Here is a 27,160-nt window from a genome sequence, read left to right as displayed (position 1 = left end):
TCCTGAAGATCTACTGCTCTGCAGAGTTCAGTTCCACCACACCTTGCTCTTATATTTATATATAACGGAAGACCTTGATTATGTGAGGTTTGTTAGAATAGGGTTGCAACTAAACTCTACAAGGAGGTGGATCTCCAAAACTGGAGTGGGGCATCACTTAACTACACTATTATCATAAAGAACAGTGATCTCAGTCCAGTACTCATGGAACACGAAGCCATCTGTGTTCTTGTTCAGTTCACCGGTGCCAAGGAATCAGAACTCTTAATGCTTTGGTGCAGGAGTGTTAGGAGCTAGGATGGGGCATAAATCTTATGAGCCACAAGGACTGAGTTGAGAAACCCTGATATAAGGAATAGAATCAATGGCATTTAGATAGTGGATCTATAAATAAATAGAGACAAAGAAAAAACAACAATACTTGGAAATTAGAATTTCCAAATTAGAGAGTTTTCTCTGAACTGAATTTCATGCCATTTTTTCCCTTAATAACTGGAGATTTTTTAAACATGACACATGAAACAAATGTTAAGTCAGTGGTCATACTGGGTTCAAAATGAAAGAGGATACATCACCTTCGTTGAGATTATGCACGGTACCATATATATGACTTGAGAATTTTCAGTATTTATTGGTGCAAAAGATGTGGTGTATATTCACCAAATTATTTAGATGCCTGTGAATTTGTGCTTCTATCATTCTGTCAAACTGTATACCTGAACTCTAAAAAGTAAGAAATTAGCTTATATATATATAATTTATTTTTTTTATTTTTATGACAATCAATCTGATATTGGTTGGGTAAACTTTCTGACCAACTGATGAATGGAGAGATATAAGCAACCATGAATTCATGAAACTCTGGGGTAGCTATTTCAAAATTATGACAGCATTTCCCCATGTGAAACTTGTTTAATTAGTTTAAATATTTGGTCATGCTCAGATGTGTTTTTGTTATTATCAGGTTTTACTGCACTTTAAGAATAATAGTTTTTCACATTTGGGGATTTTTAAATAAAACTGTCACAGAAAACTGTTGAATATCCTTCTTTATATTGGTGGTGGATCTATATGTTGATATTTGTTGAACTAATATCTTTAAAAACAACAACAACAACAACAACACAACCTCTACGAATAAATTGCATGATGTGCAAAGCACTGCAAACCTGTACATAAAATACTCTACACTTATTCACTAAAGGATGCCTGAAGAAATACGAAAAGTAAGCATGTCAAACTATGATCTCTAATTGCAACCTGACCCAACGCAACTTTGCCATCAGAGGCTCTGCTCCGAGAGGCAGCAGAAAACGGCGGAAGTCGGCGGGTCGCTGCTGGTCGGTTTGGCGCCGGTGGAGGGAGTCATTCCTGCAGCAGTACTTCCGGTCGGCATTTTGTTCTGCCAGAGAGAGTGAGGGGGGAGAGTCTGAGTGGATCCTTTTATCACCGCGTCAATAGTCTTTCAGTTTTTTTTCTCTCCCCCAACTAAATATTTCCTGAAATCGGACGGAAATTACAATAATCCTCAACCGGCGCCGGGAGCGTAAGCGGCGAGAACAGCGGGCGAGAGGAATGTTTACGTCCCTCGAGTCTCGATGTTTGCGGTGAGGAGGAAGAAGAGCGAACCCTCCCGACCCGGATTATTGTTGTTATATTACTCGCAGGAGCTGTAAGAGCGAACGGAGAGGGAGCTAGAGACACCCGGCCGAGGCGGTTGCTACCATTTCTTTTTAACATCAAGTCCTGAGGTAAATAACGCGCACCGTCCGCTGCACTTAGACACCGCGGCGTGAAGATCGAAGGGAATAAATAAGACCCAACGCCGGATTATGTAGCTCAGGCTCTGCGAAACTCGCACGTTATTTGTCGCTGTGTGTGCGTGTGTGTGTCGGCTAATTTAGCTGTCGGCTCTTCCTTTCTCTGTTGCTTGTTGCCTTGTGTGGCCGATCCGCGACGATGGGCCACGGGTAAGTGACCTTAGGCAAGTCCGCGGCTCGGTTTGTTATCCTAGCCGGCGCCAAGGCCAAACCGGTCGTGTAAAACGGAATCGGCAAATTTTAAACATTTTGGTTCCTTGGCCCCTCTTACCTGCACATGTTTGAACGCCGCAGCAAAACAAACTTTAGCTACGCAGCTAGCGGTTGCTACCAGAACAAGAAGGGGCCTACCTAGCTGCTCGGCTACCCCACTAGCTAGCCAGTCATTTGGCCGGCCAGCTCCGTAGGCGAGTCGGTGTAAACAACGTCCGTTAGACGCCACATTTAGCCGGACGGGACGAGCAGCTGGCGGCGTACGCCACTAAATCATCACACCAACACTGTCATTTGGTTTCAGGCTTCCCGGCTAGCTAACGCAAGGTGGCTCGGGTTAGCTACCCTGCGTTTAGCAGCAGACGTCCTGGGTGAAGGGACAGCACCAGTGAAGTCCCCCCGTTTGTCTCGTATCGCCGCCGCCAGCTCCAGAGTGTCCGGCTCCACTCCGTCGACCGACCCTTTAATGGGGCTTTGCTGCGTGCCGCCCGGGTGAAACGCCGCGATCGATCCCCCGGCACGACAGATCTGTTTATTAGCAGATGTGTATGCAAGGTCGTGGGAAGTCAAATAGAAATAACTATCCGGATAAATAATTACGCCGCCGACAGGTAGCCCATACACACGACCCTACGTTTCAACAAACAGTCGCACAACTTAGCCAGATGCCAAGATGGGCTGCTCGCTCGTCTCATCTCGCTGGGGAAAAACTCGGCGGTTTCAATTTGCGCTCTAACGTCTGCTGATTTGTCAACCCGGGGCGAAAAAAACGCTCCCGTTCGCACAATAATGTAGCAGTCCGTCCCCAACGGCACACACGGCATCGTTATTCGGATTAGTGCGTTCTGTTATCACGGCAGCGCGGTGATTTTATCGATCACGGCTAGATTTCGGGGGCTTTTGGATGTCGGTCCTAGTTTGCTGGAGACAGATTTTCAGTGAGAATTAGCTTAGCTCGGTTACGCTAACGTTAGCTTAGCATACACGCTGATTGGAAACATCTGAGCTAACTAGTCACACATCCACGGCAATTCAGTTAACGCTCGCCAACGAACTAACGTTTTGTTTGTTTTTGTTTTTATGTAGGTTCACCTAATTTTATACAGACCTAATTAGCATTAGGTCTCCTCGGAGCTAACGTTAGCTAGCTAAATAAAGCTGCATATTTCGCCCCGTTTTATTAACTACTCACTAGCTAGCTGGCTAACGTTAGCCATTTTGCCCGCTAAGCAGCTGACTCTCGTAGGTAACGCTAGCCCAGCTAACATGGGTCGGAACCACGGAAGCTAGTAGTTTTTAATAGCCAATACTTGTGTAGTTAGCCATATAACCTACGTTATTTTCAGTTGGGTAGCTAGCTGGATATAATTAACTTTGGCTAAACGATGGACGCTAGCTAGGAAGCTCATTTACTCATTCCTAAATTCTTACTTTAGGACACAAGCGTTGTTGTTTTTTTAAGATAACGTTTACTTTTTAATTAGTTTTGTTGGTTAGCTAGCGAGTGCTATTTCTGTGTAGCAGTTGCTATAATGGCACAGGTAGTCACATACTCGGCTATAATCAGTGTACGGTTAGTTCAGCTAGCTGGCATGCTAACTACTAATGTAGCTAGCCAGTATTTTCAGTTACAGCAAGTGGTAATAGTAATCGTGAAAATAAGACATTTGATCATCCAGACACACGTTCAGCCTGCGTGGGTTTCGTGTTTAAATCGCCACATTTGCTTGGAAAGCTAGCTGATCTTATCTAGCTATCTATTCAGCGAGTGTTACCCACGTATTTTGATGTTAACAGTCAACTATTGTGTTCAGTGACCGAGGACGTTATTATTCGCCTGATATCTTAGTAGGTATTGCTTAGTAGTATCTGGGTCTTGATGTACGGTGTGCATATTGGATCTGAAAGCGAACCCTTCAGCCGAGTCTTCTTCGATCCGCTTGCTGACCCCTCACCTTCATACGCACTGCTCAGTTCAACTGAGAATGAATGGTGGACTGTTTGTGATAAATACCAGTTACTAGAAAAAACACTTCTGGGCATTGCTTGTGTGTGTGCACTCTGAATAATCGGTTGAGGCAAATGTAACATTTGTTCCAGATGCGTTAGTGTAAAATGACTGGATTGAGTGATCTTTTTAGCATTTTAATGATGCATAGCTAGCTAACATGGGTTGCTGCTTCACTTAGTAATACTAATCAGTACGCCCCACTACTATATTTAACACGACGACCGAGCAGGTCTATATGCATCACTTCACATCTATGATTATGATCATTGTACCCTCGACGTTGGTATATTCCTCTTTGAAAACCGCTAGCCAGCATTTGGTTGTTATCCGAACTTTGGGAGCCTGGTCGTGCTGAAAACGCGTTTTGCGTGCCCAGTTCAAACCCCTCTGTTTCTTTCTAACAGCAGCCTTAAGCCTTACTGAAATTATGGCAAACGGCGGGCTTATAAGTGTGATGCGAGAGTCCTGGATGATGGCAGTACGTGTAGACTCGTTCCTACAGAGTCCGGGGAATGGCCTCCCTCCCCACTATCTGATGCTCCTTTGTGCAGTTCGCCCGCCCCTCTGAGCAGCCCAGAAACAGCATGATGGGCAACGTTGCTGCGGAGGTTGTGATGGGGGCGTCAGCTGTAATTTGAGATCTCCTGTTTATTTATTTGATCCCCCACCCCTTAAAGGAATAGATCCATGAGCCAGTGTGATTTTTAATAATTGCTTAGTTTTATTTTATTCGTGGTTTGCAGTCGTCAGTGACTCACCTGGGCTCAAACTGTTTGGACTTGTAAACCTATGTCTTTTCGTTGAAAGGTGGGAACTGAACAGAAGTAAATAAAAGGACACTCCCACACCTTTTAAAGTTGGAAGCATGGAGCCCATTATTATTCACATTAAAGATTCACTGAGTCGGAAATCAAGTTGTTGACTTGACTGTTCCAACCTGAGTCGATGCAGTGCACCTCTACGTAAAATGTATAGTGTATCGTCCATAGTAGTACCTCAGTTTGTACTACAGTATTTATTGGCTCATAAAGTTTACTGTGATATACCCTCCGGTTGTCTGGTCAAATGCACGCCCTATTCTGATTTTAATTGTTGAATTTTGCGTTCAGCATTCATTGCAGTTGGACCCTGAAATAGTCTAGGTTACCTGGTGTATCTTTGGTATTTGGTGGTTTATTGTCGTATAGTCAAGTTTGGCTCTAGTGTAGTTCAACAGGCCATTACGTATATGCTTATTCAGGCTTATTCTGTTCAGTATGTAGTGATATTTTAGAAGTGTTCTTATTGTCTGAGAACTTTTACCAGAATCGTCTGACCAATATGCCCGGATTCATTTTTATTGTGTTTGGAGAAATACTCCTTTGTTTAGTTTGAGGATCCCAAACATTCCTATTGGGAGTTTGCCAACAATTTAGGCAAAGCAAGGCAGGTTTATTTATATCACCTTACGTACACAGGTCTATTTAAAGTGCTTTAAAAAAAAGTTACCTTAGTCATAGCAGAACATTTGCCTAAAAATCTGATACTAGCTAGAAGTCATACTTGTTCAAAAAGACCCGATCTTTTTGTATTGTGAAGTCTTTCTGATTGCTTTAGTATGACGTGCTGTTAGCCATTTTTCAGCCTTGTGAATGTCCACTTGAAGTCTTTTTATACAGGGACTTGATATTGTCAAAAGCAATTGAATCATGGCTTGCCGGTATCCTCCTGATTATTTGCACTTAAGTGCTGGAAGAGGGTGTACTTGAAATGCATGCCGACGTTAACCCAGGCCCAACGTCTTGCACCTCTACCAATTCTATGGCAGCTGTCTTTTTGGGCTTTGGTATTCTTTTTGAGTGTTAATATTACTGATATGCAGTGTTGGGCTTTCCTATTCAAATTTTTTTCCTTTAATTTGCAATAGTGCATGTTATTGACCAAATGTCATTGCTTGTTAATGAGGAACAAGGAACATGACTCGACCAGAAAAAAAACCCCCAGAAAAGAACCACACATTGGCGCCTATGATGTAGGTTAGAAGGTCATACATTGGCTATACGGTATTGTAGTTCAGTGACGACATGCCCTTGGTTTCAGAATGTTTTATCTAAGTCTACGATCTAGATAGACATTCAGATGATGTGTAACGCTGACTCACATCCCAAAAGCTTCTGCACTGTTTGTCTGAGGAAGGCTGTGGGCCACAGGTGGGCACTGAACTCCCACCATAATTGCTGCCTTTTATTGTGTTTTCATGTGTGCATTTGGTATTAAAGCCACATTTCCTGATTTTGGAGTGAATGTTTTAATTTTCAGATGGCAATATGCCCAGATTCATTTGTTTCTTAAAGTCTTTGAACTTGGTAGCACCTCTACAGAGTAGATACCAAGGTGACTCCATTTAATGTTTGCATGTTGCAAATCCATAACTCTCAAACCAATGAAATATGCCAAAAGTTAAGGTTCCAAGTTCTCTTTGTCTGAGGTTTTCCTGAAGTGTTTAGAAGAGAAGAACTGAAGACTGGAATGTAACCTCTCACCAGCACAGGCCAATTCTCATAATTTGTCTCGCTATTTGGTGAACAAGGTGGCAGCACTTGACGCAGCTGTATCGTGCCGCCGTAAAGGACGGTGCCGTGTTGGTTGTCTCTGCTCGTGATGTTTACCGAGTGCTTCCCTCCCCACCTGCAGCAGAAGGGAGATGTGAAGGCTTGTCGGAGAGCGGCGACATTGAGCATCCTGTGCATCGACACGACCCCCACCCCCCATCTTCAGCATGAATGGGGATATGCCTCATGTTCCCATTACCACTCTTGCTGGGATTGCTAGCCTCACTGACCGTACGTATAACATGCGCACACAAACTCACACACTTGGGTGCATGCATTAAGGCTTTTAACTTGAATCAGCTCACATTAAAAACACTTTAGCTGAAGTTTCTTAACAAATTGGGATAGGCCGTAGTTTATTGAATTGACATCTCTGGTGTGGAGATGCTTCTATGTAATATTAGTCATGTTTTATGACTTGTATAAAGCTGTTTTGATTGTTATAGTTTGTGGTCCTCTGTGTAACGTGCTAGTAAAATACACACCGCCTGTAATGTGGAGGTGTGCCCTACTGCTGTTCGTGCCAGCGGAGTCCAAGGGGAATGCGATTGGCTGCAGCATTGCTGTGACGGCACTGGCTCCCTGACACAAACTGCAATATTGGACCGCTCACTTCTCTCTCTGTCTGTCTGTCTCTCGCTCTCTCTCTCTCGCGCTCTCTCTCTCTTGCTCTTTCTCGCTCTCTCTCTCTTGCTCTTTCTCGCTCTCGCGCTCTCTCTCTGTGTGACATACTGGGATACCCAGTATGTTGTTTATCTATGGTCACAATACTGATATTTCAGAGGGTCACTATGGAAATGAGATGTCTGACCAATGTCTATACTTTTTTTTGGAGTTAATATCCTTACCAAGCCCATATTTTCATGTGTGTTTGGGTGTTTTATAGAATCAAGGCATTCACATGATGTACCAAACCTGAATAATTTTGGTCAAAATAATGGCGGCAAGTGTTTGCCCATAACACGCTGTGGATCTTTAAAAGCGTTCTTTTTCGATGTCACACAACTTTCTTATGCTATCTTTTAAGGGATTTGTCCTTTTGATTACAAAAGTGTGAATAGTGTTTATGGTTTCAATTAATACCCATGACTGTTGGCAGGAATTGTTCAGTTCATTGTGAACTACATACTTGCTATCCGTCCTGAAATGTTCTAGTTCTGCAAGTGAGTGCAATAAAAATGCTACTACATGAATGTAGATATGACAGTATATCGGAAGAACAACACGGTGAATCTTCTGTTTGATAAACATACTTTTATTTGTGTTTGTGTAAATCTAGATATAGACCTTTTTGCTGCATGGTGCAACCGAAAGTTACAAAAACAGTTTCCACTCTGAATTCAGAGGTTATAGCCAGTCTTTAGCCAGCATTCCGTAACGGTACAAGTTTTTTAAGCATCATTACATTCATAAATAGTTCGGGCAGCCCGAGATGTGGTTCAAGGTAGTATTCACAATAAACTAGTTTAAGTTTAAAAGTGCTTGAAGTTCTTAGTTTGTAAAATTTATATTTTATTCATGTTTGTACAGTTTCAGTCTCTTTGCAGAGGTCTGATGTGCTGATTAGGTTTTTACCCTTTTGACGTGAAGAAAATGCGCACAGAAATCTAACTCATGGGATTCTTTGTACATCTTTTCATCACGTTAGCATTTAAGGACAGTTAACCCCCTTTACAAGAGGCAATTCCTTTCAAATCACCGAAGCCTAATTGCTTCATTCCCTGTCACTCTTTACTTTCTTCAGCCTAACCCTTCTGTTGGGCTTGTTTACCAAATCGGCCCAGGTCAGAGAGGAATGGCGGCCGGCCTCACAGATTGAGCCTCTGGTTGTTTTCGCAGTGTTGAACCAGCTGCCTCTGCCTTCCCCTCTCCCTGCCACCACCACTAAGAGCCTGCTGTACAATGGGAGGATCGCAGAGGAGGTCAACTGCCTGCTGGCCCGCCGGGACGACGCCCTGGTCTCCCAGCTGGCCCATAGCCTCAGCCAGGTCTCCACCGAACACATGTGGGTACCTGCTCTGCTCACCGCTCGCCATCTTTGCCAGAGGGGCTTGACCGTATCATTCTCCTCTTAAGGTTGTTGGGATTAAAAGACCTGGATAGATGATCTGATGCTCTGAAGTGAAGAAGTGGATTTTTTTTTTGCCTGTTTTTCAGGATTTACTTTGGTTATATGTATGATATTACAATAATGTATATTCAAGGTTTGTTAAATTGCCCTTGCAGAGAGCTGAAGGACCACCTGGGCAGCGACGACCCGGAGGGCGACATGCCGGTGCTGCTGCAGGCGGTGCTGTCCAGGAACCCCAACATCTTCAGGGAGAAAAGTATGCCCGCCCGATCCGGGGTTCAGGGCGGTAAGGAGAAGACATGGAGACATTGCCCTTGAGTCTGAACCCAGTGGAGCACAGTGTGAGGGCCCCAGTGTGTCTCTGGGAGCCCTTCATGGCTCCCTCTGTTTTGGATCAGAAGTCTGAAGTGTGGTCTTTCATGAAGCTATATTCGGTTATTAAACGGACCTGAAGGATGTCTTACTGTAAAGTGATAAGGTTCAGGAGTAGCGGTTGCTCCGTATTAAACTGGATAAGATTTTAGCAGTTTCTCGTGGTAATATATAGTGAATATTTTATATGCTTGCATTCTTGAAAACACGATCCAGGTGGATCGTGGTCTTGGAGGCTCCATAATGTTCCCACAACAATATCGCCAGCATTTTCTAATTCAGCCCAGTTTTTTTTTTCAGTTTGGTTTAAGGTGCTTTCTGAGTAATAAAGCAATGATTGTAATTTAGCAATAGCAAATGTCTGCTGGGCTCTTATTGGTAGGCAGGTGTACAGAAAATCCTCTGTGGACGCAGCGTTCCGTCCTGCTGGGCATGTGCATGGTCGTATAGTCTAGTCAGTCGTTTCTCCAGCATATCAGAGCGCAGCACTCTTAGGAATGGCCAGGATGCAGTGGCAGGTTTCAAATGCTTTGACCAGCACAACCATGTTATGAATACCTACTGTGACAGTCTGTGGGCCATGGCTGGAAAGGAGATGGTGAATTCATTGTAAAAACAAAAATGTATTGGCATTCCTCCAAGTGATGCTCAGGGCTACGAATTACTGCAAGCGAAAACCCAGCGAGGTGTTTCTGATCCAGGGACACGGCTCTGTTGAAAAGCCCCAAGCACTGTGCTCCTTGTGTTCCTTTGTTGTTTTCAACAATGAATCAATAAGCAATGTGTGAATTGTACTCTGATGTACATTCTAACATGTTTCATGTACTTGTCCTAAAACCCCCTAAACTTGTCTGTCAACTGTAAAAAAAAAAAAAAAAAAAGTTTTAGCATTGGTGGTTCGCCACATAGCTAATTGGCTAAAAACACTAATGTTTTCCATCTTAAAATCAGGAGTCTGTTTAATGGAACTGAACTTTCTTGAGTATAGACCAGGTCATAGATATTGATCTGGATAGTAGACTGGTAGGAAAACTGGTTTTGTAAGTCAATTTTAGATGACTGACTGATCGTCTCTTTTCTCACTGCTGAAGGCATAATGCAACAGCCAATGATGCCACCATACAAGATGCCTCAGAATTCCATGCATGGAAGTCCAGCATCCACAAACTACCAGCAAACCACTGTTACTCCCAGCCCTCCTAGGTATTCTTCTAGGTCTTTGGCTTGGCACTTTTGATCTGTACGTTTGAGCGGTCTGTATGCTGACAAGTTCCCTCCCCGACAGCCGCTTCGTCCAGCCTCAGACGGGCTCTGGCGCCCGCTTCATGCCCCAGCAGAACAGCCCCGTTCCCAGCCCCTACGCTCCGCAGAGCCCTGCAGGCTACATGCAGTACCCCCACCCTCCCAGCTACCCTCAGCACCAACAAATCCAGCAAGGTTAGTCCACACCGTACAAACCTACAGTAGCTGATGGGATTGGGCAGACCCGTGTGCCTGCAGGGACTGGCAAATGTAGCTCCATAAAAAGCTTCTTAGAATTGGAGTGATGTATGATCTTAAAGCTCCAGTAAAGAGGTTCATTTTTAACTTTTAAAGCTTCTGTAGCATGGACATTTTTCTTGGGGTTGTTAATTCTGCGCACACTCCACAGTAAACTTCCCATGGAATTTAGTTCTAAAAAATCTTGTTTGGACCAGAACCCGAATCACTGTTTGCACATGATGGTCTTTTTTCCTGCACATCAAGGTCTTATTTTTGAGCATTCATGCCCTTCGGAAACACGCTGTACTGTAGGGCTTACTAACATTCTGCTTTATCACTCGTAGATAACGAGATAACGTTCCTAAAGCAACATCCTAATCTTTTCGTACATGCATTCTTGAGCCCAGTTCTCAACTGTAGCAATGCAAATTACTTTTTAGTCAAGCATAATGGATCAGTAAAACTGAAGAACATTTAAACATTGGTGTCAGGGAGGGTTGGAAATGCTGTAACAAATGGGAAATAAATTAAATGATGGTGGGATCTGTGCTGCAGTGTCTGTGGCTAGTCCCATGGTGCCTAGCAGCATGAGGAACCTCCACGACAATAAGGTGTCAGGCCAGATGTCAAGTAACTCGGCCAACCACAACGCGCGGCATTGCACCAACGAAGAGTACATGAACATCGTCCAGAGGCTGGGGAGTGAGGTGAGCAGATGTTTGCAGGTGTTGTTCCTTGTTTGGGGATTTGGCTACCGAAAGTTAAGAGACTTGTAAGTGGGCTGTTCACTGAAATGCAAATGCAGGATCATGTGAAGGTAGATCTGAGTGGGCGTGCCCTTGCTTTTCCAGGAAAGTGATCCTTCCATGAGGAACGCCTCCTTCCCTCTCCGATCACCCCAATCGGTGTGCTCTCCTGCAGGGAGCGAAGGTACACCGAAAGGTAAGCTGTAAACCAGTCAGAAATGGCCCTGGCTGTTGGCCTTTGTCATGTTGGCTTTAGCTGATGTTTATGTTGGCGTCTCGCTGTGTTGCGTGGGTGCCGTACCCCCACCCCCCCAATCCCCCTGGTGGTCCTGGGTTCAGCAGTCAACAGGTTTTGTCGCTTTTATTTTCAGTTGGGTCGCGGCCACCTCTCATTCTCCAGTCTCCGCCCCCGTATACCTCACCGCGGGAGGCCGCTCCTGACATTCTCATGGACTCGCCGGACCGGAAAAAGAAGCAGAAGAAACTGATAAAGGAGGAGGGTGACAAGGGGGCCATGTACGACATCGTCAGCTCCCCGTCCAAAGACTCCACCAAGCTCACGCTGAAGCTGTCTCGCGTCAAGTCGTCAGAGACCGACCAATCCGCCGAGCTCATGCCCGGCGTGGAGCATGGCTCGGACGCCGAGAACGAGTTGCCCTGCAACAGCCTGCCTTACCCCCGGAACCCGCAGGAGCGCCTGGTCGCCGGCCAGTGCCTCCCCGGGGAGCAGTCCGGCTACCAGCAGGTCCCAGTCCTGCAGAACGCAGGGGCACTTGCGGGCAAGCCGCCCGGCGGGGTCAGTGGGACGCCGTACGACGAGGCCGAGATGGACGCTCTAGCAGAGATCGAGAGGATAGAGCGGGAGTCGGCCATCGAGCGGGAGCGTTGCTCCAAAGAAGTTCAGGATAAAGGTAGGCCTCCACTTCCTGTTTGTTCTTGCTTATGTCTTGGGTTTGGTGGATTTTTACAAAACTGCTCATGTGCATCTTATTTTTCCCAGGGGAATTCAGTACTAGGTAAGATTTAGAAGCTGTAAAGTATAATTCAATGATAAATGTGTAAAGTTGTTCGGTGAGCACATTAAAATTTACTGCACTTGGCAAAGCAGCTTGTTACTAGAAAGCAAGTATTTTTAGAAACTAGAAGCAAAGAGCCAATGTCACAAAAACACATTTTGGGATTTTCCATTTTTTAAATCTGATGGTTTTGACCACAGCAATTCAGACAACTAGGAATCACTTAAAGACTCACGTTTTGGGCTTTTTTTTAAAAAAGTTACACAAATCTTTAACCTAGAAACCAGGCGTCTTCAGATTTCACGTTCACCACTATGCAATGATATGAATTTTTTTCGATTTTGTCTTGTTTAGACAAACCCCTGAAGAAGCGAAAACAAGACTCGTATCCTCAAGAACCTGGTGCGGGTGGAACGGCGGGAGCCACAGGAGGGCCTGGCGTCGGTGGTGGCGGCAGCGCTGGGAACAAACTGGCCCCTCAGGAGGCTAGTGCTGCCAGCAATGGGGCTAACCGACCAGCCCTCATGGTCAGTATAGACTTGCAGCAGGCAGGTAGGGCGGAGGGGCAGCTCGACTCCTGTCCCATGCCCGCCCTGGAGGCCCAGCGCTGGCCCGAGGATGGCTCCGACTCAGCCGGGGTCCTTCGGCTCAAGTCCAAAACAGATGGAGAGATGCAGAGGACTGTGGACGGTCGACCCGAGGTCATTAAGCAGCGAGCCGACACGCCACAGAAGATGGCTTCGGATGTCCGGCCCGACATGCCAAAACACAAACACGATGCTCGACGGGACTCATCGGGCAAGCCGCAGGGCTCGGACAAGCGGTCAGACCCGTCGAAGCACAGGCACGACGGCAAACCGGAAAAGGTGCGGCCCGAAGGCCGGGGCCCTGAGCCGGCACGAAAACCCGACGGGCGTTCCGAGCTCTCGCGGGATGGACTTAGAGAGGAGAAACACAAAGACCGGGAACGGGACAGAGAACGAGATGCCAACGGCTCCAAAATGCGTAGGCCAGACACGCCGAAGTCCTCCGGCAGGCCAGAACACGACAAAGACCGCGAACGTCATGGTCGTGACAAGGAGCGGGAGCGGAAACACCGGCCCGAATCCAGAGAGCACCGTGACAAGCGATCTCCTGAGCAGCGCCCACGGCCCGAAAGTCCACGGGTAAAACAGGAGAGCCGAGGAGGGCCGGACTCTGGCCGTCCGCGCCCTGACCGCCCCGACCTCAAACCTCCCGTCGGCAAAGACGAGAGGCGGAGCTCTGAAGGCAACAGGAACCGCCACGACGGCCCTAAAGTGCCCGGCTCCGACAGCAGGGCTGGGGAGTTCCCCGACTACCTGCTGGGTGGCAAGTCCGGCGCGCTGAAGAACTTTGTCATTCCCAAGCTGAAGCGCGACAAGGACGGGAATGTGGCGGCACCGGTGGGAGCGGACGCCCGCAGGACCGTGGACACGTGGGGCCAGCCGCGGGTGAAGCTGGAGAGACTGGGCTTGGTGGAGGACATTGGCAAAAGGGCCAAACCTGTGGTGGTGCTGCAGAAGCTCACTTATGACGAGGTACAGAAGATCATCAAGGACAGGGGCGCTCGCACCTCCAAATCCAGCAAAAACAGGCCGTCCTACGGGAAGTCTTCAAAAGGTAGGAGCTCGCGACACGATCGTGTGACACTTACTTTGGTTTTTCATTGTAGACATAATGGACAGCCTTTAAAGCTAATGGTTGGATTAGCACTTTTTGTCAATTCTATCCTAATGCCGACAGGACATCGTAAACACTGGCTTAATATTGCATGTCGTGGAGACCTGTCTGGAGGCACGTGATTGACCTGAGTGAGGGAGTAACGTCCTTTTATTAACCTGTTCCAAGGGGGCATTGATGAGTCGGCGTTGAAGGAGCTTCCTCCTCATCTGCTTGCAGAAATCGAGTCTACCATGCCTCTGTGTGAGAGGGTCAAGATGAACAAACGCAAACGCAGCACGGCCAACGAGAGACCCAAGTACGCCGAGGTCAGCTCGGAAGACGACAGCGACTCCGTGGAGTGTGAGTGACATGCCACGCGTTTCAGCGCAGTTACTTTAGTCGTGTACATCACATCTTCACCGAAAAAATTCTTTAAAAAAAATTATAAAAATCCACTGCTCTCCATTTCACTGACGCTAAAGAGCAGTCACATTTTGACACGAGACAAAGGGGAAAGAAAGTACGAAGTGGAACAACTCGCCCAGCAAGGCCGTCTCTGTTGGAGGTTTTTAAAACATTTTCTTTCCGTCACTTCCAGCTGCCCCAAAGCGGTCGAAGAAGGACCGGGACCGGGCATGGGAGTACGAGGAGAAGGAGCGAAGGGGTTCGGGCGAGCGCAGGCGGAGCGGCGGACACCACGAGGGCCGCAGAGGCTCCGGCAGCCGGTACCGGGAGCACAGTCCGGACGACTCCGGGGAAGAGTCTCCCCCTCCCAGCATGAGTGAGAGTGAGTGTCCCACAGTGTCCGTGAGACACGTGCACTTTCACAAAGGCTCCTCGATAACGATTATGAATGGCAATTTAACATCTCATGGTGCTTCTGTTCTTTTAGTTGCCCGTAAGTTGAAGATGAAAGAGAAGCAGAAAAAGAGGAAAGTTTATGAGCCGAAGCTAACTCCGGAAGGTGAGTTGAACAAGGCTCTGCTACTGTCCTCCCACTAGTTCCAGCGTTATTGCCACCTCTAAAATTTCACACCTTGTCGGCAGAAATGATGGACTCGTCCACATTTAAGAGGTTCTCCGCAAGTGTGGACAATATCTTAGAAAACTTGGAGGATGTGGACTTCACGTCATTAGGTATGTAGCGCTTTATTCTTTCACCTTGTCTCGCCGAAGAGCTAACGTACGTCGGTGGGGGTTTTGGAGCGTTGACATAGAAGTGAGGTTGCGCCAGACACAGAGACGTCTGTAAACTTTTGAATAAACTCTGCCATTCCTTCCTTAGCCGCGGACGACGACGAGATTCCTCAGGAGCTGCTTCTCGGGAAGCACCAGCTGACTGAGCTAGGCAGTGAATCGGCCAAAATCAAAGCCATGGGCATCACGTTCAGGGTACGCCACTATGGGTGCTCTCTGCAAGATTGGCACTTTGTCACTCCGGGGGGGCCCCCAATCAAGGTCCTTTACCCAAACTGCTGCCTTGTCAGTGTGACCTTGTCAAGGTTTTAAGTTCGACTTCTTTCCTCTGCAGATTCCGTCCGACAAGCTGGTGAAAGTGCTGAATATTTTGGAGAAAAATATTCAGGATGGATCCAAACTGTCTACCCTCATGAACCATGTGAGTCTGGCAGAGGTGTGGCAGAGGCATGTCTGTGCATTTATCCTGAGCACATACTGCAGCGGTCAGATGGAGTCCCATCCCTCTCTCTCTCTCTCGACCAGGACAACGATGCAGAGGACGAGGAACGCTTGTGGCGTGACCTCATCATGGAGCGCGTGACCAAATCGGCTGACGCCTGTCTGACCGCGCTGCACATAATGACATCGCCGCGTATGCCCAAGGCGGTCTACATCGAGGACGTGATCGAGAGGGTGCTGCAGTACACCAAGTTCCACCTGCTGAACACACTCTACCCTCAGTACGACCCCGTCTACAGGGTGGACCCTCACGGAGGTTTGTGATGTTGCCCCAAAACGGAGCGTTGCCTCTGTCTTAAAAATGCATTGCTCTTCTCTCAGAACCTGGTTTTCGGTGGTTTCTGTCTTCGCTCGTATCATCTCAAGAGCTTCTTGCACCTGTTGGCGCATCCCGTTTCTCCTGCACCTTCTCCCCCTCCTCTGCCCTCGCCCCAACTTGCCCTCTGCGTCTCCTGCAGGTGGGATGCTGAGCTCCAAGGCTAAGCGGGCCAAGTGTTCCACACACAAGCAGAGGGTCATCGTCATGCTCTACAATAAAGTGTGTGACATTGTAAGCAACATCTCGGAGCTGCTGGAGATCCAGCTGCTGACGGACACTACAATCCTGCAGGTGTGTCCCCCTGCCAAGGGCCTCTGAGCTGCCGTTTCAGGAGAGGGGTTCCTCGCTAACGGGGCCATGCTAATCGGTGCCTCTGCTTCCACAGGTCTCTTCCATGGGAATCACTCCATTTTTTGTGGAGAATGTCAGTGAGCTGCAGCTCTGCGCCATAAAGCTGGTTACTGCAGTAAGTTTACACACCTACACCCACCTACCTTCAGCCCTTGCGTAGTACGGCTTGTTTGTTTGTTTGATTATTTTAGTCCTTGATCACGCCGCTCTTCCTCAGGTCTTCTCCCGGTACGAGAAGCACAGGCAGCTCATTCTGGAGGAGATCTTCACCTCCCTCGCCAGACTGCCCACCAGCAAGAGGAGCTTGAGGAACTTCAGGTAGCCAGCGGCTTCCTTTCACTCCCCTACCTTTTATCTGCTTACAGCAGTGTTCCTCCCTAACCCTCCGGGCTGGTCTGTCTGCCAGGTTGAACAGCAGCGACGTGGACGGAGAGCCCATGTATATCCAGATGGTCACGGCACTGGTGCTGCAGCTCATCCAGTGTGTGGTGCACCTGCCCACGGACAGGGACAACACAGAAGACGAGTACGAGAAGAAGGTAAGAGCACGTTGAGGTCGAGGGCCCCTTAACCACCCTCCAGAACGAGTCGGGGTTACTTATATGGCTGAAGCGCGTAATACGATCGTGGGTACGTCGTTCTTTCCAGGTGGACCACGACGTCCTCATCACGAACTCGTACGAAACCGCAATGAGAACAGCGCAGAACTTCCTCTCCGTGTTCCTCAAAAAGTACGGCCGCGTTTTCGAGCACTCTCTTTGACGCGGGCTTCTCGCCTGTTAGTGAGCCACCGCGGTGAATGTCAGCTCTTAAATCTCCACCCTACTCGCGCATTTTCTTCCAGGTGCGGCAGCAAGCAGGGCGAGGAGGACTACCGGCCTCTGTTCGAGAACTTTGTGCAGGACCTGCTCTCCACAGTCAACAAGCCAGAGTGGCCCGCCGCAGAACTGCTCCTCAGCCTCCTGGGCCGCTTGCTGGTAAGTGTGCCCGCTACCTTTGACCCCTACCGGCCGTGACGCCTTCCCGGACACGGAGAGAGAAGTCCGCTGTTCCTCTGGCCCCAGGTGCACCAGTTCAGCAACAAGCAGACGGAGATGGCACTGAGAGTCGCCTCCTTAGACTACCTGGGCACGGTGGCCGCCCGACTTCGGAAGGACGCCGTCACCAGCAAGATGGACCAGCGCTCCATCGACCGCATCCTCCGGGAGGTAAAACCTTCGCCCCTCCACAAGACCTGCCCGAGGCGTCTGCACGACAACGCACTCTTCTGTTCGTGCCGTTTATTCACGGTGTTGACATGTTCCACAGGCGTCTGGGAACGACGAAACCCAGCAGCTGCAGAAGGCCCTGTTGGACTACCTGGATGAGAACGTGGAGACGGACCCCTCTCTCCTGGTGAGGACTGCGCTTGCACAACTTTGCAGATGCCCCCACCCGCCTTTCATCTAATTTTCAAGAAGTAACTAAGCAGCTCTTGTCTTGCGTCCTCGCCAGTTTGCGAGGAAGTTCTACATCGCCCAGTGGTTCAGGGATACGACCACGGAGACGGAGAAGGCCATGAAGTCGCAGAACCAGAAGGACGACGACTCGTCTGAGGGCCCGCACCACGCCAAGGACGTGGAGGCCACGGGCGAGATCATGCAGCGGGCGGAGATGCGCAAGCGTTTCCTGCGCTCCGTCGTCAAGGCGACTCCCTCGCAGTTCAGCACGCTGAAGTAAGCGTTTGTTTCCCGCCATCCCCCACACCCCCAGCGGTCCCCTTGTACAGCTTTCAGGTCCGGCCTCTGTTCTCCCAGATCCGGCAAGTCTCTCTGCCGTCCGTCCCGCTCCTGACGCCCCTCCTCTTCTCTCCTTCAGAATGAACTCCGACACCGTGGACTATGAAGACGCCTGCTTGATTGTGCGATATTTGGCCTCTATGAGGCCGTTTGCACAGAGCTTTGATATTTATTTAACGCAGGTAAGCGCGTCTCTCATACTCCCTCCCCTCTAGAGCCAGCAGGGAGTAGCCCTAAGATAGAGGAGGCAGGCTGTATGCGAAAAGTTGGAGAGAAGGCCATGAACACAATACTGTAATGCGATTACATCAATACAAATAGATTTTGCAATTTAGAAAACAATGTTGATCACTGGAGGTGGTGCGGCGAACGATTTGGCTTGCATGTTTTGACCAAATTTATTTACCTTTGTTGGATCGTTTGAAGGGTGCCGCTCATCTGAAATGTTACGAGGTAGTCAGAATGGTCCCAGCATGATAACTTTGATTTTAAAAGTATAATGTGTTAATGTTTAATGAACAATGTACTGTGCATCCCTGAGCAAGGCACTGAGAATTACTCGAGAAGCAAAATATTTATATAAAGGCACAAAGGCTCCAAAAATAACTTCTTAAGCTGGCACACATTAATAATTCCCAGAGATGTGTCTGCGTGTGTGAGAGCGCGAGAGAGTGCGTCGCTAACAAGTCCCGTGCTTTCGGGAACGCCGCTAACGGCCGTCCCCCTGCTGTCCCGTGTCCAGATCCTGAGGGTGCTGGGAGAAAGCGCTATCGCTGTGAGAACAAAGGCGATGAAGTGTCTGTCGGAGGTGGTGGCTGTGGACCCCAGCATCCTGGCCCGCGTGAGTGTGCTCACACAGGATACTCTCCCTCGGGTTTCCGTTCTGCCTTCGTTTTGAGTAACGCTTCCTGGCGGCTGGCTTTATGCATCACTACTGCGTTCCTGAGGGGTGAAGTGCGCGCGTGTTGTGTGTACGCAGTCGGACATGCAGCGTGGTGTCCATGGGCGACTGATGGACAACTCCACCAGTGTGCGAGAGGCTGCGGTGGAGCTCCTGGGCCGGTTCGTCCTGAGTCGACCTCAGCTGACCGAGCAGTACTACGACATGCTCATCGAGAGGATACTGGTGCGTGACCATGCCTGTTCTCACAGCCTACCGATCGCTGCCTACATTGTACAACAGTGGCTTGGGGCCTCGGGGAAGAAGCTGCCCCACCCCAAGTGCCTGGTCGGGCTGGGTGACGGTAGCTGTTTGACGATGACACACGTGTTACACGGCCAGTGCAGCCACGGCAATTGGCTTGTGAGCCAAAAATATTTGGCCGTCTCAAGTTTAAAAACACGAGTTGGTCTGAACGTGGCAGGCCCAGGTTGTACGCTCACGACCGAACTTGTTGGTAAACACAAGTTGAGGACTGGGTGGAGCCTATGTCCACACACCACATTGGAGGCATTCATCTCGAAGCGCTCCCACTGGAGTCCAGACAGTGTGAGTTACAGCTGTGCTGATGACACGGTCCCTTTTCAGATTAAAGTTCATTCTGAGTATGAAAGTTCAATTTAGGTGAGAAATCCTCCACGGCACACTGCTGCCACCTACAGGCTGTGGGGGGTGTAGCATGTGGAAGTGACTTAAAGCTGGCCTCCAGATTTCCTGAGTTCACATTCTGAATGTGTTTCTGCAGGACACGGGCATCAGCGTGAGGAAGAGGGTGATAAAGATTTTGCGGGATATCTGTCTGGAGCAGCCCACGTTCAACAAAATCACAGAGATGTGTGTGAAGATGATAAGAAGAGTTAATGATGAGGAAGGCATTAAGGTGATTGTCACACTGTACCACGTGTGTGTGTGTGTAATGCTTTTCAGTTCACTTTGTTGTATTTATTACCTGCATGTCAAAGAATGGGCAGATTCGTTTTGCTGTGTCATATTGTCATAATGCGTTTCATTTGCACTCCTATCTGGAAGTCGACCTGCTGAACAAAGCTGAGATGTTTAATCGCTTTGCCCATTCCCAACTCCCAATGTTTTGAACTGTGTCCTGCAGAAACTGGTGAATGAAACATTCCAGAAGCTCTGGTTCACCCCGACCCCCAGTCACGACAAAGAAGCCATGACCCGGAAAATCCTGAACATCACTGACGTGGTAAACTACGGTTTAGAGCGTTCACGTTTAATCTCACCACAGTCATGTCAGCTGGGCTTTCAATGCCATGATGTCCATCCACAATTGACGCACCTCGGTTTCTCCTGACAGGTGTCTGCGTGCAGAGATTCCGGCTATGACTGGTTTGAACAGCTGCTTCAGAACGTGAGTGCACCGTTCTCTGAGTTGACGGAGGACGTAGCGACTCGCACCAGTGGCGATTTGTGTCACTGGGTAGGGGGGAGTGTAGGGTGTGTGTGTGTGTGTGTTAGTGTGCCTCACTGTGGTCTGTGTTGTCGTTCATGCAGCTACTGAAGACCGAGGAAGACTCCTCCTACAAGCCAGCAAGGAAGGCTTGTGCTCAGCTCGTTGACAATCTAGTGGAGCACATCCTGAAATATGAAGAGTCCCTCGCCGGTACTGTACACACAGATTTGTTCCCAGTGCCTCAACAAGCATCAGGGGAAACAATTAACCGTTGGTGCATTTAAAGACGTAAACCTTTTTCTTCTGATCTGTGGCTCTGGGCGTCTTCCTCTGCAGACTGTGAGAATAAGGGGGTGAACTCGAATCGCTTGGTGGCCTGCATCACCACCCTCTACCTGTTCAGCAAGATCCGAGCGCAGCTGATGGTGAAACATGCCATGACCATGCAGCCCTACCTAACCACCAAGTGCAACGTGAGCGCCAAACTCCTCTGCACTGTCTGAGCTTTATCGCTGGTACAATGTGGCCATCTAGTGGCCCGTCGGTTAAACTGTGCTTGGATTTTTTTTGTTCCCAGAGGTCTCGTATCGAAGCCCGTCTTGTGTTTCTTCCATAACAGAATCAGAACGATTTCATGGTCATCTGTAACGTGGCTAAAATCCTGGAGCTGGTGGTCCCTCTGATGGACCACCCCAGCGAGACCTTTCTCACCACCATCGAGGAAGACCTAATGAAGCTAATCATCAAATACGGCATGACGGTGAGTAGAGCGCCACCACAGTGCCACTTCCGCTGCCAAAGACGTGCGTTACCCTGAGCGCTGCCTCTCCCTGCCTCCCGCCAGGTCGTGCAGCATTGTGTGAGCTGTCTCGGTGCGGTTGTCAACAAGGTCACCCACAACTACAAGTTCGTGTGGTCCTGCTTCAACAGATACTACGGTAAGTGTCTACCATTACGGTCGGGATACCCCTTCGTCAGCCTGCCCATGTCCCTGTGGCGGCGTGTGCCCTAACAAACCACTGTCCCACAGGGGCTCTGAACAAGCTGAAGACTCAGCACCAGGAGGACCCCAACAGCACGGTGCTGGTGTCCAACAAGCCGGCGCTGCTGCGCTCCCTCTTCACCGTGGGAGCCCTGTGCAGACACTTTGACTTTGACCGCGAGGAGTTCAAAGGCAATAACAAGGTATGTACCTGGAAATCACCCCCCCCCCCCCCTCCCTTCTTGCTCCTAATTTCCAATTGAATTTGTTTGTGTGTGTGTGTCATCAGGTGGTCATAAAGGACAAGGTGTTGGAGCTGCTTCTCTACTTCACCAAGAACGACGACGAGGAGGTGCAGACCAAGGCCATCATCGGCTTGGGTGAGCCTTCCGAGCTGGCGCGTGGCGGCAGGGATCCTACTGGGCGTTCTGGGGTTTTAAAACTAAATCGCTCTCTCCAGGCTTCCTGTTCATCCAGCACCCGGGCCTGATGTTTGTCCCCGAGGTGAAGACCCTGTACAACGGACTCCTCTCCGACAGGAAGAAGTCGGTGAACCTGAAGATCCAGGTGCTGAAGAACCTGCAGACGTACCTGCAGGAAGAGGACTCGCGCATGCAGGAGGCCGACCGAGAGTGTGAGTACCTGTCACCTGAAGAGGAGAACTTGTGGACGATTCTGTAGCCATCCGTTTTTCTGGGGGAGTCCGCGAGAGATTTGGCCTTGCTCTCCGGGTGGGGAAAGGTGGCCTCGGTTCCTCTCCTATTACTCAGTGCATTGTTGGCAAATTGTGGGAGCATGTTGGGTCAAGAGTACAGGATTGGGCAGTTAGGGCTCTCTTCAAAGCTGTGACGCTCTGCGAGGCCGGGAACCCGGGAGCTCGGAAAGACCCAGTAGCTGTGTTTAGAAGAAGCGTGTATTGGCCCGTGCCCTCCCGGGTTGATGAGTCTTGCATGCTGCCACCTTGGTAATGACTAAATTGAGAGTGAGACAGCTGGGGCAGGGCCGTCTCCTTCTCACCTCCCGTTCCGCCCCCGCGTGCTCGCTGCAGGGAAGAAGCTCTCCAAGCAGGAGGACCTGAAGGAGATGGGCGACGTCTCCTCTGGCATGAGCAGCTCCATCATGCAGCTGTACCTGAAGCAGGTGCTGGAAGCCTTCTTCCACACGCAGTCCAGCGTGCGGCACTTTGCCCTCAACGTCATCGCGCTCACGCTCAACCAGGGTCTCATCCACCCTGTACAGGTACAGGAACGCGGAAGCGCCTCGGACAGCGCACGTAGAGCCAAACGTCGTGCCGACGTTGCTTTGACCTGCAGTTGTAAACAGGCTTCCTTTTGTGGTTTCTGCAGTGTGTGCCCTACCTGATCGCCATGGGGACCGACCCGGAGCCCACGATGAGGAATAAAGCAGACCAGCAGCTGGTTGAGATTGATAAGAAGTACACGGGATTCATTCATGTGAGTGACCTCGCTGCATTTTACACGTAGCTGATTTTTACAATGCCCAGCTGCAGTTGTCCTCGTGGGGTCACGTAGCCGAGCGCTGATCATCAGCCCTTGTCGCGCGTGTGTGTGTGCGCGTGCGCGTGCGTGCTAAAAACCAGATGAAGGCCGTGGCGGGGATGAAGATGTCCTACCAGGTGCAGCAGGCCATCATGGCATCTCGGGACACCATCATCAGGGGCTTCCGGCAGGACGAGTCTCACACTGCCCTCTGCTCGCACCTCTTCACCATGGTGCGGGGCAACAGGCAGCATCGGCGAGCCTTCCTCATCTCCTTGCTCAACCTGTTCGACGACAGCGCGGTGAGTCACCAGTCCACCCACTTTGGCAACGGAAAAGGCCCCTGGGCCCCAGGACCCGCGTGCGGGTCGCCCCTTCTGAACCGGCCTTCGTTCTCCTGCAGAAAACAGAGGTGAACATGCTGCTCTTCATTGCCGACAACCTGGCGTGCTTCCCCTACCAGACGCAGGAGGAGCCACTCTTCATCATGCACCATATCGACATCACGCTGTCCGTCTCCGGTAGCAACTTGCTGCAGTCCTTCAAAGAGGTGACCAGCTGCCTGTGCCTGCCTGACACTTTTTGCTGTTTTGTGTTTTTGTTTTTCCATTCTCTTCCCTTTTTAGTTTCATTTTTGTCTGTGCCGTTCTGTGAAATGTCCCCTCTCGCCCGCGTAGTCTTTGCTAAAGGAACCCAGGCAGCGGGAAAAGAAGAGGAAGGAGCGAGAGAAGTACAGTTCGGAGGAGGAAGACGAGGAGGAAGAGGAGCCGCCGAGCAGCGGCGAGAGCAGTGACGATGAGGTCATCCACAGGCCCAAGAAGGCCAAGCGAGCAGCCGTGAACTCGGACTCGGACTCGGACTTGGAGACTGAGGACGTGGACAAAGTCATGGACCGCCTCCCGGATAACCCCATGCCCCTGCTGGACTTTGCCAATGCCTCTCAGGGCATCCTGCTCCTCCTAGTGCTCAAACAACACCTGAAGAACCTCTACGGCTTCTCCGACAGGTATGCTCCCTGCTCCCACCAGCTCCCCGCGCTGATGCGAGCGTCTCCGCGGCTCCTTCGCCGGGGATGATGGGGAAATGGAGTCTTTGTTTCAACAGCCTTTTGTTGTCCATCTCAACAGCAAAATCCAGAAGTACTCCCCCACGGAGTCTGCGAAAGTGTACGACAAGGCGGTGAACAGGAAGACCAATGTGCATTTCAGCCCTCGGCAGACGCTCGACTTTCTGACCAACAGCCCGTCCAACACCGAGCTCACCTTCGACATCAAGCGGCGGATCGTCAGGCAGTACCTGGACGTAAGTAGCTCAGGGTCCCTTTCTGACCGCGTTCCACAGAGATGATTTGGCAATCCCGTCGGTTTGTCTTGTATCGTAGGATGTTGAGATCCTGTTGACCCCGGATGATATCGGGTAGACCTCTGCTGGTTCATAAGTCACATGACCTGTGATTGGCTGTGCAGTTCAAGGTACTGATGGAGCACTTGGACCCCGATGAGGAGGATGAGGAAGGTGAGGCGTCGGCGAGCAGCCACGCCAGAAACAAAGCCATCACCGCTTTGCTGGGAGGCCCCAGCCCGAAGAACAACGCTGCTGACTCGTACGATGAAGATAGCGAGGGAGACGAGAAGATGCCTGGAGTAAGTCCCTGCTGCTGACTCGTTGGTGCCCTCTATCCAGAAAACTGATTTCTTTTTGTTGTTTTGTTTTTTTTTGGTCATTACCTTCCTGCATTCAAATGTCTTATGCTGTTAAACTCCTTGTGTCTTTTGGTCACACACGTTTTTTTCCTTTTCAGTCGTCACGGCGATCCAGGAAAGGCGGAGACTCGGCGGACGCGTCGGGTCACATGAACGAAACGGTAGAAGCCATGGACGTCATCGCCATCTGCTGCCCCAAGTACAAGGACCGACCGCAGATAGCGCGCGTCATCCAGAAGACGAGCAACGGCTACAGCGTGCACTGGATGGCCGGCTCCTACTCCGGCACCTGGGCCGAGGCCAAGAAACGTGACGGACGCAAACTGGTGCCTTGGGTGGACACTATCAAGGAGTCGGACATCATTTACAAGAAAATCGCCTTGACGAGCGCGCACAAGCTGACTAACAAAATGGTGCAGACTTTACGTTCACTGTACGCAGCCAAGGAGGGGACTTCCAGCTAATCAGACCGCGGTCACTCCCACGGGAACTCTCAGCAGCCAAACTTTATTGGGATCCGACATTTTCTAAACCCAGGCAGTAAGGCAAGAATACTACAGACTCACAAAGGACCTTGAGATTCGCTATGGTAAAGGGTGAGCGTGAGGTGAGAGGGAGGGGTGGGGGTAGGTTTTAAAACTCGAGAGGACCTGCAGGAAGGAATACTGGACACATTTTAAATGAAACAGGACCGACGCGTACAGAAGGAAATGTTTGGAAAACATTGCGTGGGAGTTCCTTCGCTGTTGTGCAGCATCTCGGATGTGTGGTTTTTACTCCCACTGTATCATAGTTTAACAAAAAAAACAAACAAAAACAAAAATGTTTATATCTCTGACAAAAAAATCTGTTTAAAAAATAAACTTAAAAGTGAATGTTGGAAATTAGTCTGTTGATGTTCTTAATAAAGTGTTCTTGGAGTTAAACCTAGCACCGGATGGATTTCTTTAGCTTAGCTTAGTGTCCAGGGAAAGAAACTTTTAAATATTTCCTCTGCTTTGTTTCACTTTTCTTTTTTTCTTTTTTTTCTTTTTTGTTTTGTTTATTCATGCTGTACAATGGAGTCTCCTGGACATAATTTATTCTGTTAAAAGCAGAGCATGCAGTATCTGTGGCCTACCTGCAGGGGGAGTTTTTTGTAAATGTAGATTTTGATGTATTAGGTCACCCTAGAGAGAAAAAAGGGATCCCCAGCACTTCTGGCGGAACAAATACTGCAATAAATTTTTTTACTTCTCTTTGTTACTTGTCTTGTTTGCATTTGAATTTTATTATAAATTTTTTCTAGTTGTCTACTTGGAAGACGTCTAACTGATCTCGTTTGCTCCTTGCAATTATTTGTTTGAAACTCACTTTTTTCTACTTGCTTTTATGTTTTTATTTTTTTAATATAACATAATAGAGTTTTATTTGTAACGGCAGAGGACCTCACCATGACAAACATTAATGTAATGCAAACTGGAGCCCTGTGTGTAATAGCTTTTGAATTGTGGTACTTGAGTTGTGGAGTCTGTAATTATGGCCATTCTGTCTGCCAATAGTAGCTTGGTTGACTAGATGGGCCGAGTGTTTTTATTTTCCCACATTTTGAGGTTTGGGGCTTTTATGGGTTGCAGTAACGAAGACTGAGATTTTTGCTTCTGATTTAATTGGTGTACAAAGTGATCAGATATATAATCAGGTATGGAAAAAGTAACAACTGTTTTGTGAACTAAGTTAGTTTAGGTAAATGGGCTTGTCCCCTATTAACACAACCATCATGGTGTACTTGGATCTCCACTCTGCGCAGAGATACAAAAGTTATCTTCAAGGCTTTGCAAAAATGGATTACGGTTGGAGAGTTATGAAAAAAATATAACTAAACCCCTTGAATGAATTGGCAAATGATGGGTAAGTAGCCTTCACTTATATTTAGTCATTATATTATGACTCTATTGTCTAAAGGACACTGGTGCAGAATGAAATGAATGTTTATAATGGAGTAGGAATGCAAACATTGAAATATCTAAAAGGTGGTGGTGGTGGTGGTGGGGGGGGGGGGGGGTTAGGTTTTTGTTTTTGAGGTACAGGTGATTCTTTTCTGTTTGTCAAAGCCAAACTTTACCATCAGAGGATCCTGCCACAACTAGCCAAACTACCAGACCAGTGTTTAAACATGGTGACAAGAAGGTTGTGGTTTGGGACTGCTTTGTGTCTGGACCTGGTAAAAGTTGCCGCTTGCTGTTACTGAACAAATTAGCTGTGCTCAAATCTCTGTTTTAGAGAGAATCATTTAGTTCAAGATGCTACAAAGCTACTATTTGCAACAGGAAATCACAAATCTACTAGAAAGGGGAAAGAAAGGTTGTTATATTTTATATAATTGTAATAAATCATTTATTTGTGCCTTGCATTGACTTAGTTTCTCATGTAATAAATAATACTATGGATTTAATTATATTTGTTATAAACAGAACATTGTTTAAGGGCAA

The 27,160-nt window shown here is 48.7% G+C and overlaps 1 protein-coding gene across 7 annotated transcripts; it reads left to right on the top strand.

The window, feature by feature from the left end:
- The first annotated feature begins 1,387 nt into the window (after positions 1-1,387).
- Positions 1,388-25,934, top strand: nipblb (NIPBL cohesin loading factor b). 7 transcript variants are annotated; one of them, XM_035535453.2, is made up of 47 exons: positions 1,388-1,751; positions 6,721-6,866; positions 8,475-8,640; positions 8,862-8,992; positions 10,170-10,281; positions 10,364-10,515; positions 11,116-11,267; positions 11,412-11,502; positions 11,678-12,217; positions 12,677-13,963; positions 14,192-14,365; positions 14,604-14,792; positions 14,898-14,969; positions 15,053-15,142; positions 15,291-15,397; positions 15,537-15,623; positions 15,728-15,959; positions 16,162-16,313; positions 16,408-16,488; positions 16,591-16,691; positions 16,780-16,912; positions 17,022-17,104; positions 17,218-17,350; positions 17,438-17,581; positions 17,682-17,768; positions 17,868-18,088; positions 18,231-18,333; positions 18,894-18,992; positions 19,131-19,277; positions 19,837-19,971; positions 20,200-20,298; positions 20,410-20,463; positions 20,607-20,715; positions 20,842-20,978; positions 21,125-21,265; positions 21,350-21,443; positions 21,536-21,690; positions 21,777-21,867; positions 21,948-22,121; positions 22,536-22,726; positions 22,834-22,941; positions 23,088-23,288; positions 23,390-23,536; positions 23,664-23,992; positions 24,114-24,288; positions 24,453-24,629; positions 24,788-25,934. In XM_035535453.2, the coding sequence occupies exons 2-47, from the start codon at positions 6,803-6,805 to the stop codon at positions 25,151-25,153; spliced, it is 8,013 nt and encodes a 2,670-aa protein (XP_035391346.1). In that variant the 5' UTR covers positions 1,388-1,751; positions 6,721-6,802; the 3' UTR covers positions 25,154-25,934. The 7 variants fall into 7 exon arrangements, with proteins under 7 accessions (XP_035391346.1, XP_035391349.1, XP_035391348.1 ...); XM_035535456.2 differs by having other exon boundaries at positions 6,718-6,866; positions 8,862-8,962; positions 14,243-14,365; XM_035535455.2 differs by having other exon boundaries at positions 6,718-6,866; positions 14,243-14,365.
- The last annotated feature ends 1,226 nt before the right edge of the window (positions 25,935-27,160 follow it).

Source organism: Electrophorus electricus, chromosome 19 (assembly GCF_041902795.1).
Source record: "Electrophorus electricus isolate QZ-2024a chromosome 19, ASM4190279v1, whole genome shotgun sequence".
NCBI lineage: Eukaryota > Metazoa > Chordata > Actinopteri > Gymnotiformes > Gymnotidae > Electrophorus > Electrophorus electricus.
Note: the sequence above shows the minus strand (reverse complement) of the source record. Positions and strands in the feature narration are given on the sequence as shown.